General features: G+C 47.4%; 1 protein-coding gene across 1 annotated transcript in view; it reads left to right on the plus strand.

Annotated features, from left to right (window-relative positions):
• Positions 1 to 1217: 1217 nt before the first annotated feature.
• ANTXRL (ANTXR like) overlaps positions 1218 to 19452 on the plus strand; it is a gene marked incomplete at both ends in the record, with an annotated part of 41799 nt that continues 23564 nt past the window's right edge. Inside the window, 9 exons of the mRNA XM_079900585.1 lie at positions 1218 to 1495; positions 10714 to 10785; positions 12116 to 12187; positions 14486 to 14567; positions 14672 to 14705; positions 15713 to 15792; positions 15869 to 15937; positions 16275 to 16355; positions 16447 to 16507. Coding sequence (XP_079756711.1) covers positions 1218 to 1495; positions 10714 to 10785; positions 12116 to 12187; positions 14486 to 14567; positions 14672 to 14705; positions 15713 to 15792; positions 15869 to 15937; positions 16275 to 16355; positions 16447 to 16507 — 829 coding nt within the window. The remainder of the gene's footprint in view (positions 1496 to 10713; positions 10786 to 12115; positions 12188 to 14485; positions 14568 to 14671; positions 14706 to 15712; positions 15793 to 15868; positions 15938 to 16274; positions 16356 to 16446; positions 16508 to 19452) is intronic.

Genomic DNA, 19452 nt, shown 5'->3' on the forward strand with positions numbered 1-19452 from the left:
CTCAGCTGGCGGCGCCCTCAGGGCCAGGTCTCCAGACCCTGCCCAGCCTGAGGGAGCCAGGCGCCCAGGACCAGCCCTCAGGCTCCTCAGGCCGCCTAAATGGGGGCCGGGTCCCACGGACTGTGACCCATGGAGACCACCGCCGCCGCCATTAGGTCCCGGAGGCGGGTTTTGGGGAGAGGTTCGGCCACTGCTTCAAGGCCTGGGCCCAGTCCGTGGGCGGCCATGGCCAGGGCTCCACAGCCCTCAGCCTGTCCCCGGACCCCCAGCTCACCTGGCAGCCTGAGGCCGGAAGGCCTGGAGGGCCCCGGGAAGAAGGCCGCAATCCACCCCTCACCGCACTCCCTGCCGCGAGGGCCGCTGGGAGGATGACTAAAGGTCACGTTCTAACGGTCTCGAGCTAATGGTCGCAAGTTAACAGCTGCGAGCCCACCACGCCCCGCCCCCCCCCCCCATTAAGTTTTTGCATGTTTCTCCGTGGAGCAGAGACAAGCCATCATCACTCAGCCCTCTCCGAATTTCTGGTCCACAGACCCTGTGAGCATAACGAAATAGTTTTGTTTTGTCACTCAGCTTGTGATGGCTTTTACAAAAAGTAGATAACTGGCATGCCCTTCAGTCACAAGGGACTTTGACATCCTTGCAGGACCTTCTTCCCCTTCTAGATCCTTCCATCCACTGGGTCACATGAATGACCACTGCAACACTCTACACTCCGAGTTCCTGGACCTCCTCCCCCACAGCGATGTCCTCATCTAAGCCACCTCAGCTGCCCTGTTTCAGCTGACAAAAAGGCAGGATTTCTCCAGGATTTTAATGGCCACCTGAGAGGGTCTGGGATGAGGAACAAACGGCCTCATCTTACTGCCCCTCCAAAGAGCCCCTGACTCCCCCCTCGGATTGTCAACAGGCAGGACACTGAGCAGAGCTGCAGGTCACAAAGTCACCATGCCAACCTTCCTGTCCATCATAAGGGACATCACAGGGAATTCTGCCCCCTTGGGGTGGGGTAAGGGCCAGCCCCCAAGGCCAGCCCCCAAGGCCAGCCATCTTTGTGTCTTCTGCCCTCAGGGCAGGTACCGGGGGAGGCTCACAGCTTTGGGGAAAGGGCTAGAGGGGCCGAGGACCCTGGGAACGCGCAGACACAGCAGAGGCCGGCGCCTCAGGTGGCCTGAGTGGCCGGCGTCCAGGGGGGGCCGCAGGGGTAGCCAAAAAAAATGGGAAGCAGCGGGTCTGGCGTGCCGGGGCCCACGCTCTTCCTGCTGCTGGTGCTGCCGCCGCCGCTGCTGAGCGCGGGGAGCTTCCAGCACGACGGTCCAGGCTGGAAGGACCTCCATCACCTCAGTCTGGACTGGGGGAACCTCTACCGCCACCTCATCCAGGACGCGGGAACCTTCCACCACCTCCGCGGCCCCAGCACCTGGACCCGGAAGAGACGGGCAAAAGACGAGAACTTCTGCCAGAGCTCTTTTGACCTCTACTTCATCTTGGACATGTGAGTGGCCCTCCTGCCCCTGACGGCGCCATTGGTGGTAGTACTGCTGTCTCTGATGTCAGTGTGGGCAAGACGTGGCTTAAACAGACGCCAGCTTCTGTGAGGGGAGAGGGTGGAGTAGTCTTGGTGAGACCTCTGTGGCCTCCCTCCTTGTCCTGAGGCAGAGGGAGTGACCCGGGCATTCGTTTCCTGGGACTTTTTCTTTGGGAAAGGAAAAAAGGCCACCATAGGTTTCTGGATGGTTGTCAGTCTCTCCATCAGCTTGTCTAGGACCTGTGGCCTGCACGCCCCTTAAACAGCTGGAGGGGCAGGTGATTGCTAGGCGCTATCTTCTCAGCCCTTGGGAGAAGCTCACTTTGGGTTTGGGGTTGTGTTTTTTGTTTTGTTTTGTTTTTCACCAAATGACCTCTATTTTTCCTGGGCCCCAGAGAGATTGCCGTGTCATCTGTTAGGCATTCTCCTGGTGTCACTGCTTAGAAAGTCCTTTGCTTTGCTGGTTCTAAATGTTTTGCTTCTTTCTTTGACTACTTAGAGATCCACATTACAGTTTGTGTGCACTTTCTGAACGCTTTGGTCTTTCTGCACGTGGCTTTGGGAAACCTGGGCTGTGCATTAGGTACCTTCTGGCCCTCAAGGAAGGAAAGGGATGGGCTGGTCTTCAGACTGGAGAGATTGCCTTGGTTCCATTTTCAACTCCTCTATGGAACTGAGGATAAATTTTACTTATTCGGTAATAACAGTGGTTTGACTCCCAATATCACTGAAGCACTTTATGGTCCCCAAAGCCCGTTACTGCACATCTGCCATCCTCAAAACAATACTGGGATATAAAGCAGGGAAAATATTTGCATATGCAATCTCCTGGAAAGGGGAGCAGGCTCCCAGAGTTTGGGTGAAGTAGCCCAGAGGCTGGTGGGGGTGACAGAACCCAGGCTTCCTGTGTTTCCCTAATTCCAGCATCCCAGTTTGTACTTCCTCTGATTCCTCTTATTCTCTGTGGAGACTGATGACTGGGGGGGATGTGTGCCCCAGCCCACTAGCTTCTAAGCAGAGGCAGTAGAGGTGGGAGCACCCTGCTTGCTAGAAGAGAAATTCCCTCCTCACGGTTCAGTGGCAGGAATTCTGAGATGCCCTGGGCACATCTTGTTGCCCAGGGTGGTAGTGATTCCCCTCTTGGGCATTGGGGTTGGGGATGTATGGGCATTGTAGGGGGATGACAGCCTCTTTGGGTCAGTCTTTCCAGAGAGTGGCAGTGAGTCCAAAGGGTCCTGTCAGCTGCCATCCTGTTACAGTGCCACTGCCCACACCCCTGCTGTCTGCAGTCAAGCCCAGTGTGGGCACAGCACAGCCCCAGGATGGATGGGGAAGGGCTCTGGGGACAGGTGGATCACTTATTATGTTTCAGGGATGTGCTGAACACTAAGAACAACCAAGAGCTTGAGGAAGTAGGTTCTATATCCCTACTTTAAGGAGATGAAACTGAGGCTGGGAGTACTAAATGATTTGCTCAATGTCAATCAAAGTTAGTTTGCTGCAAAACATTAAATAGTGGAAGGATGCTCCCCTTTCCTCTCCTCCAAGAAGGGTGTGAGGTAGGGGGACTAGAAAGGCACCAGAGAAATGGCTTCCTGAGCCAGGTTGTCCCCACTTCCCACCCCTCTCACCCACCCCCCTCCCCCACCTCCTGCCTCCTTTGGCTTAAGTGCTGGGAGGCAGCACTGATCCCTCTGACATAGCTGGTGTAGCCGTAAAAAAGATGTTAACATCTTTGAATTGGGTTGTTTAGTTTTGGTTGTTGAGTTGTAGGAGTTCTTATGTATTCTGGATATCAATTTCTTATCAGATATATGATTTGCAATTGTTCTTTCGTTCTGTAGGTTATCTTTTCTTTTTTAATATTTATTTATTTATTTGGCTGCATCTGGTCTTAGTTGCAGCATGCGGGCTCTTCGTTGAGGTGTGCAGGCTTCTCTAGTTGCAGCACGGAGGCTTCTCTCTAGTTATGGCTCGTGGGCTCCAGAGTGTGCAGGCTCAGTAGTTGTGGCACATGGACTCTCTAGTTGTGGCACGCAGGCTCTAGAGTGCACGGGCTCAGTAGTTGTGGCTCACAGTCTTAGCTGCCCCACAGCATGTGGGATCTTAGTTCCCCAACCAGGGATCAAACCCGTGTCCCCTGCTTTGGAAGGCGGATTCTTAACCATTGGACCACCAGGGAAGCCCCTCTCTTTTCATTTTTTTCATGGTATCCTTTGTACAAAAGTTTTTACTTTTGATGAAGTTTGGTTTATCTCTTTTTTCTTTATTGTCTGTGCTTTTGGTGTCATATCTAAAAACCATTACAAAATCCAATGTGATAAAGCTTTTCCCCTATGTTTTTTTATAAGTTTATTAGTTTTAGCCTTTACATTTAGGTCTTTGATCCATTTTGAGTTAATTTTTGTATATACTATGTGGGTGTAAGGTAAGAATCTAACTGCATTCTTTTGCGTGTAGACATCTAGTTTTCCTAGAATCATTTGTTGAAAATACTGTCATTTCCCACACTGGATAGTCTTGGTGGTACCCTTGTCAAAAACCAATTGAATACATATACGAGGGTTTATTTCTGGGCTCTCCATTTTATTCCATTGTTCTATATGTCTGTCCTTACGCCAGTACCACACTGTTTTGGTCAAGCTATTAATACAATAGCTTTGTATTAAATTTTGAAACCAGAAAATATGAATCTGCCAACTTTGTTCTTATTCAAGATTTTGCTTATAGTTATTTGAATCCCCTGAGATTCCATATGACTTTTAGGGTGCCTTGAGGAGGTCTGGTTAATGCATAATGCAGAAGCACAATGAATATTTGGGAGAGGTCCATCACAAATGGGGGCATGTCGTGCATGTTTCAATTCTGACTTAGTCTGATTGTCTTGCCATAGAAAACTTTATGATTTTCCTTATGTTTTAACAATGATTCACATATTTTAATTTTTCTTTCAGCAATGTATTCTAGTTTTCAATGTACTGGTCTTTTGCCTCATTGATTAAATTAATTCTTGAGTATTTTATTCTGTTTGATGATATTGTAAATGGAATTGTTTTCTTAATTTCCTTCTTGGAATGTTCATTATTAGTATATAGAAATATAACTGATTTTTATACATTGATTTTGTATCCTATAACTTTGCTGAATTTCCTTATTAACTCAAACATTTTTTGTGAAATCTTTGGGGGTTTTTACATGTAAGATTATATTATCCAAGAACAGAGATGTTAACATCTTTTTTCCTTATTTTTCAATTTGGATGCCTTTATTTCTCTTTCTTGCCTAGTTGCTCTAGCTATAACTTCCAATGCTATGTTGAATAGAAGTGATGAAAGCGGGCATCCTTGTACTACTCTTCATCTTTGGGGAAAAGCTTTTAGTCTTCACCATTGGTATGTTAGCTGTTTAGCCTTTATCATGTTTTTCATAGAATTTTTCTCTATTCCCAATATGAGTGTTTTTATGAAGAAGGGATTTTAGATTTTATCAAGTGATTCTACATCAGTTGAAATGATCACATAGTTTGGTTTCTCTGATATATTAATTTTATTAATTACATTGTTTGATTTTTACATGTTGAACCATCTTTGTATTGTGGAAATAAATCCTACCTTTTCAGATGCTGCTAGATTTTTTTTGTTGAGGATTTTTGAATTTATATCCATATGAAATATTAGTCTGTACTCTTCTTGAAGTGTTTGTCTGGCTTTGGTGTCAGGGTAATGCCAGCCTCATAAAATACGTTTGAAAGTGTTCCCTCCACTTCAGTTTTTTGGAAGATTTGGAGAAGGATTAGTGTTAATTCCTCTTTAAATGATTAGTAGAATTAATCTGTGAAACCATCTGGTCCTGGACTTTTCTCTGTTGGGAGATTATTGATTACTGATTCAATCTCTTTACTAGTTATAGGTCTATTCAGCTTTTGTTTCCTCATGATACAGTTTGGGCAGGTAAGTGTGTTTCTTGGAATTTGCTAATTTCATCTAGGTTATCTATTTTGCTGGCTTACAAGTTCCAGTGTTCTCTTATAATCCTTTTTATTTGTATAAAATCAGTAGTAGTGTCCCACTTCATTCTCTTTTTTTTTTTTTTTTTTTTTTTGCGGTACGTGGGCCTCTCACTGTTGTGGCCTCTCCCGTTGCGGAGCACAGGCTCTGGACGCACAGGCTCAGCGGCCATGGCTCACGGGCCCAGCTGCTCCACGGCATGTGGGATCTTCCCAGACCGGGGCACGAACCCGTGTCCCCTGCATCGGCAGGCGGACTATCAACCACTGTGCTACCAGGGAAGCCCCCACTTCATTTTCTGATTTCATTAATTTGAGTCATCTCTCTTTTATTTAAATCAATGGATATAAAGGTTTGTCAATTTTGTTGATCTTTTCAACATACCAATTTTTAATTTCACTGGTATTTCTCTGTCTGTTCTATATTTTATTTATCTCTGTTATAATCTTTATTATTTCTTCCCTTCTGCTACTTTGGGTTAGTTTTCATTTCTTTTTCCAGTTTCATAAGCTGTAAAGTTAGTGTACAGATTTGAGATTTTTCTTCCTTTTTAATGTATTTGTCTACAGCTACAAAGTTCCCTCTCAATTCTACTTTCACTGTATATTTTGGTATGTTGTGTTTTCATTTTCAGTTGTCTCCTGGTATTTTCTAATTTCTCTGTGATTTCCTCTTTGACCAACTTGCTGATTAAAAGGGTATTGTTTAATTTCCACATATTTGTGAATTTCCAGATTATTTTCTGCTATTGACTTATAGCTTTATTTCATTGCAGTTGGAAATGATTTTAAGTTTTGGGGTGATTTCCATCATTTAAAAATTTTAAAGAAATGCTTTGTGGTCTAACAGGTACTCTATCCTGGAGAACATTTCACATGCATTTGAGAAAAATGTGTATTCTACTGTTTGGGAGAAGAGTGTTCTGTACATATCTGTTAGGTACAGTTGGCTTATGATGATGTTCACATCCTCTATTCCCTTATTTCTCTATTTTCTTATATTCTGTCTGATTGTTCTATTACTGAAAGTGGGATTTTGAAGTTTCTAACTATTACTGTAGAACTGTCTGTTTCTCCCTTAAGTCTGTCAATGTTTGCTTCCTAAATTTTGCTTCTCTGATATTTGGTTCTTATCTGTTTATAATTGTTTTGTCTTCTCAGTGAAATGACCCTCCTGTAATTATATAATGTCTTTCTTTGTCTTTTATAACAGTTTTATATGTAAAGTCTAGTTTGTTAATTATAGTCATCCCAGCTCTCTTTAGGTTTCTCTTTACTTGGAATATCTCTTTTCATCCTTTCATTTTCAGCCTCCTGGTGTCTTAGCATTGAAAGTGAGTCTCTTGTAGACATCATATGGTTGCATCTTTTTTGATCCATTCTGGCAATCTGTACCTTTTGATTGGAGAGTTTAATCCATGTACATTTAAAGTAATTACTGATAGGGAAGGACTTACATCGGACACTTTGCTATTTGTTTTCTACATGTCTTCTAGCTTTTTTCTCCCTAATTTTCTCCATTTCTACCTTCCTTTGAATTTAGTTGATTTTTTTTTTTTTGTAGCGACAGGTTTTGGTTACCTTTTCACTTCCTTTGTGTGAAGCTATTTTCAATATCTATTATAGATATTTTCTTTACAGTTACCTGGGTATTCATGGTTACAAGTTAATATTCTCATGTATGATATATATATTATATATATATATATGTAATTTTCCTGATTTTCTTTCTTTTTAAAAATCATTATTTGTATTCAAATATATTTGACATATGTCAAATAAATTTAGAGAGCACCTCTATCACATCACATAACTATTATTTCTTTTTTTGTGGTTGGAATAATTAAGATCTAGTCTCTTAGAAAATTTGATGATTAAAATAAAATATTGTTGTCTGTGTTCACTAAACTGTGCATTAGATATCCAAGATTTATTTGTCAACCATTTGCAAGTTTGTACCCTTAAACAACACTTCTTATTCCCCCAAGCCCCTGGTAACCACCATTTTACTCTGTTGTGACGAGTTGGGTTTTTTAGATTCACATATAAGTGATATCATCGAGTATTTGTCTTTCTCTGTCTGACTTATCTTACTTAGTGAAAAGTCCATCAATGTTGCCACAAATGGCAGGATGGCCTTTCTTATGGCTGAATTATATTCCATTGTATATACATACAACATCTTCTTTATCTACTCATCTGTTGATGAGCACTTAGGTTGTGTCTATATCTTGGCTATTGTGAATAATGCTGCAATAAACACGGAAGTGCATATATCTCTTCAATATCCTGTTTTCATTCCCTTTAGATATATACCCAGAAGTGGGATTGCTGGGTCATGTGGAAATTCTATATTTAATTTTCTCAAGAACCTCCATACTGTTTTCCATAGTGACTAAAGCAATTTACATTCCCATCAACAGTGTAAAAGTCCTTTTTCTGTGTGTCCTCACCAATGCTTGTTATCTCTTGTCTTCTTAATTATAGCCATTCTAACAGGTGTGAGATGTATCTCATTGTGTTGTTTTTTTCACATCTTTATTGGAGTACAAATGCTTTACAATGTTTTGTTAGTTTCTACTGTACAACAAAGTGAATCAGCTATATGTATACAGATATCCCCATATCCCCTCCCTCCTGAGCTTCCCTCCCACCCTCCCTACCCCATCCCTCTAGGTCGTCACAAAACACCGAGCTGATCTCCCTGTGCTATGCAGAAGCTTCCCACTAGCCATCCATTTTACATTTAGTAGTGTATATATGTCAATGCTACTCTCTCACTTCATCCCTGCTTCCCCTTCCCACCCCCGTGCCCTCAAGTCCGTTCTCTACATCTGCATCTTTATTCCTGTCCAGTACATTTATTAAATGTACTGATGTCCATTAGGTTCATCAGTACCGCTTTTTTAAATCCCATATATATGCGTTAGCATACGGTATTTGTTTTTCTGTTTCTCACTTACTTCACTCTGTACGACAGATTCTAGATCCATCTGCCTCACTACAAATAACTCAATTTCGTTCCTTTTTATGGCTGAGTAATACTCCATTGTATATATGTACCACATTTTCTTTATCCATTCATCTGTTGATGGACATTTAGGTTGCTTCCGTGTCCTGGCTATTGTAAATAGTGCTGCAATGAACATTGTGGTACATGTATCTTTTTGAATTATTGTTTTCTCAGGGTATGTGCCCAGTAGTGGGATTGCTGGGTCATATAGTAGTTCTATTTTTAGTTTTTTAAGGAACGTCCATACTGTATCAATTTACATTCCCACCAGTGCAAGAGGGTTCCCTTTTCTCCACACCTTCTCCGGCATTTATTTTTTGATGATGGCCATTCTGACCCGTGTGAGGTGATACCTCACTGTGGTTTTGATTCACATTTCCCTATTGATTAGCGATGTTGAGCATCTTTTCATGTATCTGTTAGCCATCTGTATGTCTTCCTTGGAGAAATGTCTATTTAGGTCTTCTGCCCATTTTTGGATTGGGTTGTTTGTTTTTGTGATATTGAGCTGCGATGGCAAATGAGATTGTTTCTTTAATTTTTCTTTCTGATCTTTTGTTGTTAGTGTACAGGAATGCAAGAGATTTCTGTGCATTAATTTTGTATCCTGCAACCTTACCAAATTCATTGATTAGTTCTAGTGGTTTTGTGGTGGCATCTTTAGGATTTTCTATGTATAGTATCATGTCATCTGCAGTGACAGTTTTATTTCTTTTCCAGTTTGTATCCCTTTTATTTCTTTTTATTCTCTGATTGCCATGGCTAGGACTTTCAAGACTATGTTGAATAGTAGTGGCAAGAGTGGACATCCTTGTCTTGTTCCTGATCTTAGAAGCAGAGCTTTCAACTTTCCACCATCGAGTGTAATGGTAACTGTGGGTTTGTTGTATATGGCCTTAATTGTGTTGCGGTCTGTTCCTTCTATACCCAATCTGTTTGAAGTTTTTAGCATGAAGTGTTGTTGTAACTTGTCAAATGCTTTTTATGCATCTGTTGAGATGATCATCTGGACTGTTATCTTTCATTCTATTAATGTAGTGTGTCCCACTTTTTAATTTGCATGTGTTGAACCATGGTCACATTCCAAGGATAAATCTCATTAGGACATGGTGTATAATTATTTTGATGTGTTCTCTTTTTTTGAGTTGAGTACATAGTTCTATTTTTTAACTGAAGTATATTTGACTTAAAATATTTTATTAGTTTCAGGTGTTACCATTAGTTTAAAAAGTTGTCTTGCACTTTAGCATGGAAGCTTCTGATAGAAAGTTTATATTGTGGGAGTTGTCAGAGTCTAGTGTTTGCTACCCAGCAAATGTTGGACATAACCGTGTCACACACATCTGCCCAGTGCAATGGGTAGAGCATGGGTTTTGAGGCGAGATCTGGATTCAGATCCATGTTAGCTATGGAAATTGTGGAAAATTCCATGACTTGTGAGAGCCTCAACTTTCTTATGAAAATGAAAATAATGAAAATGAAAATAATGCTGATATTATGGGGTTGTTCTGGAATTGGAAATCATGTATGTAAAGTGCCTGGTACATACATCTCAATGAATGATAATCTTGATAATGTTAAAAGAATCTATTCTTAGTTTCATCACTATTTGTTGAGAGATTTAGATGCAGCCTAGAGGATGCAGAATGAATGCTAGGACCAACTAAGAGCCTTTTGTGGGAATGGTGTGCCAGAGAGCCCTGACCCCTGCCCACCCCCACACCTTTTCAAGGGGCAGGAGAGGAGTAGAGAGCTAGGAGTGGTTTATTGCCAAGGGGAATTGAGGGACCAAAAGAGTCATATCAGAATCACTGGAGGCTTTTCCAACCAATGCATTCTACATCATTTCCTGTGGAACAGCTCCACCAAGCCTGCCCAGCCATCCTAGTTTGCCACCAGAAGTCCCTCATCCCTAAAAGTTCCTGAGTCCCAAGCACACAGGTCTGGTTGGTCACCCTTCCCACACTCACACTGATGAAGTCATCACCACCACGGTGACCCACTGAGGTCTCTGAGGGAGTGTGGCAGCCTTCAGCTACATTGGTGGGCATGGGGGTGGGGGCGGGGGGAGTTGCTAAAGGGTCTGCTGGAAACTGAGGAGACAGAAATTCTGCCCACACAATAGATGCACCTCATCTGTCTGACTCAGGTCTTCTTCATTTTCAGGTCAGGCAGTGTGAACAACAACTGGATGGACGTTTACGCCTTTGTGGAAGATTTGGTCAAGAAGTATGACAAGTACGACTTCTCCAAGTTTCAGGGTATTTACCCCTCCCAGGCGGAGTACACAGCTGTTTAGACTCAGTGGCCATGGGAGCCCCTCGGGTCAGGAGCACAGAGCCCAGGGGGGTGTTCTGAAGCAGAAGAGATAACACTGGTTCCATCAGGTCTCAGCAGCTTTCCTGGCTCCTACCTGGAAGTCGGGCCATATTGTAGGGGACACAGTCTGCCCTTGAGGACCTCATAGATGAGGAAACAGGCAAACCAGTAACACGAAAACTAAACACCAGGTTAAATGGTGCCAAGGGCCAAAAGAAAAGGGCGAAGGACTTATAAGGCAAATTAAAAGGAAAAAGCAAGAATTCTTAGGAAAAAAGTCAAGGATGGTTTCTCAGAGGATGTGTAATTTTGAACTGGGTCTTGAAGAATGGGGAAAGACAGGGTAACGGGAACCATCAAGGAGACTTCTTGTGCAGTGAGTGATCTGTTCAGCTGGAGAGTAGGGTTAACTCAGGAGAAGGCTAGGAGATGAGGCTGGACAGGACAGATTTGGACCAAGGTCATCAGGGCTTATAATGCCAGGCCAAGGGACTTGTATTTCCTGCTATGAACAATAGGGAGCTATAGATGATTCTTGGTCAGGGGTCTGACATGATCAAGGTTGTGTCCCAGGAAGGAAAGTCTGATATTGTGGGTAAAATATTTTGTAACAATAACGAGGAGCAGTAGGGAGCTTATCCATGAACCTATTGTAGCATTTAGCTAAAAGATAATGAGGGTCAATGGACCAAAAGGCAGTGGCCAGAGAGAAGAAAGGGAGGGATGTATATGAATAGCTACCAAGAAAGAGAATGATTTTTCTAGATGAGAAAAGACAAGGCAGGGAGGGCTGTGAAGGGAGGAAGAGGAGTGAAGGTACAAAGAGACAAGGCAGGGAGGGCTGTGAAGGGAGGAAGAGGAGTGAAGGTACAAAGAATCTTATAGAAGAGGAGAAGCCAGCTGGGAGGCCCTCATGCCACGGGCATAGGTGTCTGTCTCCTGGTGTGTGCGTGTGTGTGTGTGTGTTTGGGGCGGGGGGCGTGTTGGGAGCATAGGGCTGGGGCAGGATGCCATCCTGGCACTTTCTTCCAGGAAGGCACCACATCTCCACAGGCCTCGTTCACCAAGATTCCTAAAATCCTTCACTAAAGATATAGGAGCATCCAGGGTTTGGGAAATGGACCCCAAAGGGGAAGAGTTGGGGTGAGGAACAGAGAAATTGGAATGTACCTTCTTTCTGGCTGCTCATTGGCTTAATTTTGAGCCTGTGTCACGTACACCTTCTCATGAGCACGTGCTTCCTCCCCAGCCCTAACCTGCGAATATCCTTCATCACCTACTCCACTCTGGGCCACACCCTCATGAAGCTCACCTCAGACAGGTAAGTACTGCTTTAATCCCCCAGGCAGGCCTGGTGGATGGGGTCCGTTGAGAGACACAGGGAGCTGACAGTTCCCACTGGGAGCAGGCTGGGCCATCCTGGGCTCCCCTCACCGTCCACTCTGACCCCCAGTCCCGGCCCCATGGCTCCCACTGACCCCTGGCTGCGCTGGCCCTGGCAGACCCCGTGCTGCTAGACCATCTCCGCCCCCTCTAAGCCCTGCCCTCCACCTGTCCTGTGTCCTCTCAGCGCTCTTCCCTTTCCTGAGAACTGGCTCACTGCAAGGACGCCTGGGATCTGGTGGAGCAGATGTGTGGGCCCTTTGTGAACACTGGCCTGTGTTGGGCACCTGCTCTGTGTGTCACTCTCTGCTCTGGGCCAGTGGGGGAAGAGGGGAGGCACAGTCAGAACCAGGAGGCGGGGGTGGGCAGTGCTGAAGTGCTGGAGCTTCAGTGGAGGGGAGCTTGGTCCCTTGGTGGGTCTGAGACAAGGGAGCCCATGAGTGTGGGCTGGGGTGCAGGAGGGAAGCATCACACGCCAGCATCCTAGGCGGGCCGCTGGGAGGGCCCAGCGAGGTGCCCGAAGTCCTGGAGGTGGGAAGCTACGGAGCTCCCGAGTAGCCGACGCTTATGATGCAAATGATCGGAACCCAGGGAGTGTATTGGTGCCAGTGCGTGGACACAGCACTCCCCATGCCTGGCTCCCAGGAGAAGCAGGGGCTGTGCTTCCTGTTAGGTGAGCTAGGGGAAGACATGGTCATGTGTGTCCCTGTCTTCTGCATTTCAGAGAGAGAGAGACCTGAGTGAGGTTGAGGTGGAAGATAGCAAGTCAGTGGGGGGCTGTCAGGCAGGTGGCAGAAAGAGAGGCGGGGGCTGGGCGGGGGCCTCTGAGGGAGGAGCTGCCCGTGGGGGACAGGAGGACCACTGCCTCCTCCAAGGCAGGGGTTCAGAGCCTGAACCAAGGGAGCTGTGGGGAGGCTCTTGAGGGTCTCCGGGGTCCTCTCTGGAAAGTAGAGGTGACGATGCCTTCCTCAAGGGAAGGTGTCAGAAGTGGGAGTGGGCTCAGGGGAGTGAAAAACGGGGTGGAATCTTAAGAAGTGAAGGGCCTGATGAGGGCGTAAGCAGCCTAGTGCACAGAGCTGGGAGTAGGGATGGGGCGGGGGCAGCCCAAGAAAAAGGCCTGCTCAGGCAGGAGTGAAGCCTGGCCAAGCTCAGTCCCGGGCCAAAGGCTGGGGAGCGATGAGAGCTCCAGCATATTTGGGGGTGCTGTCAACAAAAAGGAAATCTCCCCCAAAGTGTCAGGAAGAGGGGAGGGTGTTTGTGCTGGGGTGGGCAGGGCCTGGTTTGGCCTCCACTGGCCCTGGGTCACAGCCTCCTCAGCTCCTGGGCTGGGTCAGGCAGGGCAGGACCTGGGGCTCTCAGATCGCACCTCACGGCAGAATCCCTTCTGCGCAAGGCAAGAGCCAGCCTTCAGGGACCATGTTCTCCTTAGACTTGCTGTGACAGCTCAGCCCATCACACTGCACTAGCCTGAACCTAAGCCCCAGCCCTGGTGTGTCCCAGTCCCATCCCCTGCATCTGCTTTAACAGAGGCCGACAGCCCATCCCCATGGCAGCCTGGGGTCCCTGCTCTTCCTCCCACATGGACGGGCCTCAGGCCTCTTTTCCAGCTTATGGTCTCTTTCTTCAGGAGCACATGAAGCCCAGGAGCCCTAGACTCTAACGGAGCATCCTGACTGCTTCCTTTAGTGCCGATCCAGAGGGGGAAGTGGCTTGGAGGGACCAAGTCCACCTCAGGAGTCTGTGGCAGGAGAGGAGGGGACAGGGCAGGGGTATCAGCAGAGTGACCTTTCCAAACTCAGCCTTGCCTGTTGGAAGGTGATGCGCCCTCACCAGGGACCCCTTAGGTGCCAGCAGTACCGCCAGTCACATTGGCGGTGCTGGATTCACAGGTGCTCAGCCATGGGTGCTCCCGCCTCACCACGGACGGTCAAGGCAGGGCCCTTGCTGAGTCCGCCGAGGTCTGCATGCCTGAGACAGAGATGAGCACATTGAAAGCCAGGCCCTACCCATGGGACCAGCAAAGCAGCATCCTCCACACCCGCTGAATGCGGGACAGAGAAGTGTTGACCAAGGCCAGTCAGTGTCAAAAACACAGGCAGAGAGGTCACCACAGGGCCACTTGTGTCCTCTGTGGTCCAGGCAGGTCTCCACAGGGCAGAATGGCACCAGGACAGCTGATCTGTTTTGCAGCAGTCAACCCTCGTTCCTCCTCAACCCCCTTTACTGTTTTTTTCAGAAATGAAATTCGTGATGGTCTTAGCAGACTTCAGAATATAGTACCTAGTGGAGCCACACACATGCAGGAAGGATTTAAAAAGGTACAGATCCTACAGCTCTGAGAATTTATTCTGCTTTACCCAGGTCTTCGAGTATTATTGGGTCATCTCACTGCCCTCCACCAATTTCCTTCATTTTGTTGCAGGCAAATGAGCAGATTCAACAAGCTAACTCAGGAGGTAAGATGCCTGCTGGCGTCACTGTGCTCAGGTGGGACAGAGCCAGGCGAGGCCCTCAGCAAGGGCTGGTGCAGACCCACCTTGGCCAATTCCTAGCGCTGACCTTGGAGCGAGTCCCTTGTCCTCTCTGTGCTGCAGGTGCCTCCTCTGCGCAGTGAGGATTAAAACCACCCCCAGGGATGCTTCCAAGAACCACATGGCTTCATGCATTACATTCCGGGTTCTTACTAGGTATCAAGTGCTTGACCTATGGTTGGGCTGCATGAAAAAGAAAAGAGAACTTCCAGGGATGGCGAGCAGACGGGGTTCAGTTTAGGGAACAGAGACCTTGGTGTCCCCCTGGCTGCCCACACTTTGTCCACCACAGCTCTGGCTCTGCCTCCTTTCCCTTGAGCCTCTTCCCTCCGGTTGACTCTCATCCTGTGACTGTGCCTCCGCCAGTGGAAATGGCTGTACTTGGCCCAGACCACCTGCATCGAGACTGTAGGGTTGCAGCCCTTGTCAGGAAGGATGCATGGGCTGCTGGGGAAAGGCGGGGAGCTGGGCGGGGGCTGCTGCCCAAGCACCTTGACCTTGAGTTCTGAATAGCAGGACCCACAGAGCCAGCAGCAGTGCCTGCCGGCGCAGCCCAGGACGGGGCCCACTGCCCCCTGACCCAGGGGGTGTCTTGTGCAGTCGGTCGGCTGCTTCTCCCTGCGCTCACCTGAGAGGCTTGTCCTCGTCCCGTGAAGTAGCTGCAGTTGCCTTTCAGGGCAAAGGCCGTGCCACCTGCCCATAGTGAAGGTCCACTAGGAAGGGCTCTGATCCGGTCTCAGGCTCCTTGTCTGTCAAGTGGGTCCTGGGCTGAGGCCCCTTCTCCCTCTAGGCGCTCTGGGTGGTGGGTACTCGGGTCAGGGTGGCCTCTCCCCAGGAGGAGGAGGTGTGGGAGCAGTGCTGTGGGCCTGGCAGCCTGAGGCAGGTCACTCCAGGTGCCTTGCTGACCAGGCCACTCCCTGCTTCTTCTGCAGAAAGCAAGGTTCCCTCTATGATTATCTCCTTGACCGATGGAACCCTGGAGGAAGCGCCATTTGAAATGACTAAGGAAGAAGTAAGTCCAGACCATTCTTCCCAGCTTTGTGCTCCACCTGTTTTGTGAATTGTACTCAACACTTTTTCCCTCTTAGGCTGACAAGGCCCGGAAAATGGGAGCAACAGTATACTGTGTGGGTGTAAAAGACTTTGAGGAAGACCAGGTAATTCAGAACAGGTAACCAGGTGCCACTCGCGAGCCCAGTTGGGGAAATCTTTCAAAGGCAGCTGTCCCAGGGTCTCCGAGAGGATGGCCCTCTACCCACCCCAAGTGTCTGGACAACAGGTAGCCACTGCAGATGAACAGCCAGTGCTGTGTAAACCTGCACACCAGAGGCGCGGGTGGGGGAGCTTTCCACTCCCTAAGGGTGGGCTGCTAGCAGATGCCAGCGTGTGGCCTTGGAACCCAGCATGGCAGGAGGCGAGAGCCTGTCTCCTGGGCTGGGGCCTGCTGCGTCCTCAACCCCTGACTGTGTGCCAACCATCTCCTCTCTGCTGTAGTTATTGGAAATTGCAGACAGCCCGCATCACGTCTTTGCAGTGGACCAAGGATTCAAGGCTCTTAAATACATCATTGAGCCAGTGAGTGAGGGCTGGACGTGAGAAGTGGGAAGGGGTAGCTTCTCGCCAAGCCCCCGTGTTCAAGCCCCTGCCCCTCATCTCCCTATTCTAGCTCGGAACTAAGTCCTGTATTGAAATTACAGCTGTGGAGCCTTCCAGTGTCTGTACAGGAGGTAAGAGCTGGAGTGCTGTTTTAAACACAGGCGTGTGTGTTTGTGTGAGTTGTGAATGTGCCCAGTGTGCGTTGTGGGTGTGCTGTGAGCACATGGTTTCACTATGTGTGGGGTGTGCGTATAGTGTGTGTGGTGTGTGTTGATGTCTGAGTGTGTGGGATGATTGTATGGAAATTGTGGGCATAGGACTACATTGGGCATATAAGGGAATGTTTATGTGAGGTGTGTATGCCAAGTGTTGGGGGGGTGTATTTGTATAATTACTCCTTTCTTCCAGTGTTACTGATGTGTAATTGACATACAGCTCTGTTTAAGTTTGATGTATGCCACAAAATGACTTGACACAAAGATATTGCAAAATGATGAGTGTACATACTTTTTAAACTCAAAACCAGAAGTTTAATTAAGAAATAAGAAAAACCTTATTTTAAAAACCCTCAACAAAACACTAGCAAATAGAATCCAACAACATAAAAAAAACACAATACATCAAGAATAATTAGGGCTCACCTCTGAAATGCAAGCCTGATTCAGTATGTGAAGTATCAATGTGATTTTCCTCATCAGCACAATGGGGAAGAAAAATATGATTATTTCAGTGGATGAAGAAAAGAATTGGACATAGTTCATGGTCAGCGTCATACTAGCAACACAGACTGACAAAGGCATCCAACAAATACTCACAGCTATCACTACACCCAGTGGTTCAATGGGGTCGACCTCTCCCTGAGATCTGGAACTTGAGAAGATTGCCTTCTCTCCTCTGGGAGGGTCCCTGCATCAGTGTGGGGAGGATCCTGTGCAGTTGCTTTTCTGGAAGAAGCCCTCTCTCTCAGTGAGCTCTGTGTGTGCTGGCTTGTGAGTCCACATCACTGGGGTTTGTGGAGCTGAGGTGGGTGGATAAGCACACGCTCCCACTGGTAACAGCACACAGCTGGATGCAGCTGGACACAGACCCAGGAAGCTGGGCCTGGCCGCGGTGCTCTGAACTGCAAGGCTACAGCACGGTAGGCCATGGGGTCAGACACAGCAGTGTTCATATCTGAGCTCTGCTGCCCCCAGACACGAAACCAGGGCTTCTCTGGTGTCATGTGCCAGCCGTGCAGTAGCCTGACAGCTTCATTTCTCTGATTATGTCCCTGGGACATACACAGGCCTGTCAAACCATAGAGGAAGATGCCCATTGTCATTCACGCCCTGTGGTGGCCCAGCTGAGGTGACAGGTGCCCACCGCACACCCTCTGCAGGCGTGGCCCAGCACTGCTGCTCTGACCTTTACAGCTGCTGTCATCTTGTCAAAAGCTGCCACACAGCATGACTGTCACTTGGAGGGAAAGCTCAAGGCAGGAACCTGGGCCCCAAATAAAGTAGAAGAAGCTGTTCATCAGGCTGTTGTTCTGAATAAGTCAGTGGGCCGGGTGTGGGGAAGCCAGGAGTGGGGAGCATGAGACACGTGGCCTCTTCAGCCTCTCGGCCTCCCTCCAGGACTAGGCAGAGGCCTCTGCTGGCCTCCCTGCCTCCAGACCTGTGCTCCAGCCATCCTCTGCACAGGGCCTGAGGGGCAGAGAAGACCACTTCCCTACCCCAGCCTGACCATGGAAGCTGAGGCCCCTGAGCCAGACAACCAGACCCTCCAAGGTCCAACCTCTGCTCTAAGCCCATCTGCTGCAGAGGCTGGGGGCTGGGGGTACTGGGCTCCCTGCAAAACCTTCCTTAGCTTTACAGGGTCCAGCCCACCATCCTTTTAGGCCTTATTCTCAGGGCATCTCAATGCCAAAGCCTTTCCTAATCAACTGGTCCCTCTGGCTTCTCACAGCCCTTGCTCTATTCCTGCCTCTTGTCAGGCACTTGTCACCCAGTATGAACCATGACTTCTGCTTGGCTGTGTCCACAGCTTTGTTTTTTTATTTTTATCATTCAATTCATTGGTTTTTTGTTTTGTTTTGTTTTTTGCGGTATGTGGGCCTCTCACTGTTGTGGCCTCTCCCGTTGCGGATCACAGACTCCAGACGTGCAGGCTTAGCGGCCATGGCTCATGGGCCCAGCCGCTCCGCGGCATGTGGGATCTTCCAGGACCGGGGCATGAACCCGTGTCCCCTGCTTCGGCAGGCGGACTCTCAACCACTGTGCCACCAGGGAAGCCCTAATTCATTGTTTTTATTCCAGCTTTTTATTACGGAAGATTTCAAACCTATGGCAAAGTGGAAATGAACGTACAATGGATACCCCTCTCTCCACTACCTGGATCTGCAGTTAATACCTGACCGTATTTCCTTTATCATTTATTTATCTAACTCCTCTCTCTTTCTTGACTCTCTGTTTTCATCAATTCATCTTATTTCTTTTTTTTTTTTTTTTTTTTTTTTTGACTGCATTGGGTCTCCATTGCTGCAGGCTTCCTCTAGTTGTGGCGAGCAGGGACCACTCCTCGTTGCGGTGCATGGGCTTCTCATTGCCATGGCTTCTCTCATTGCGGAGCACGGGCTTTAGGCTCTCAAGCTCAGTAGTTGTGGCACGTGGGCTCAGTAGTTGTGGCTTGCGGGCTCTAGAGCTCAGGCTCAGTGTTGTGGTGCACAGGCTTAGTTGCTCCACGGCATATGGGATCTTCTTGGAGTAGGGCCCGAACCCTTGTCTCCTGCATTGGCAGGTGGATTCCTAACCACTGCACCATCAGGGAAGTCCCTATCTTATATCTTGATGCATTTCAAACTAGCTTACAGTCATCAGGCTACTGCACCACATTTCTTTAGCTGGGAAACAATTTTTGTTAAGATTTTTCTTCTTGAAATGAAGAAAAAGATTTCTTGTTTCTTGCATTTCTTCTTGAAATGCAACAAACAAGTGTATCATTTGACGAGTGACAAATGATATGACAAATGCACACACCTGTGTAATCCCCAGCCCTATGAAGACTCAGAACATTACATTTGCCCCCAGAAAGTCCC

The sequence above is a fragment of the Stenella coeruleoalba genome, assembly GCF_951394435.1.
Source record: "Stenella coeruleoalba genome assembly, chromosome: 16".
In the NCBI taxonomy this organism is placed as follows: Eukaryota; Metazoa; Chordata; class Mammalia; order Artiodactyla; family Delphinidae; genus Stenella; species Stenella coeruleoalba.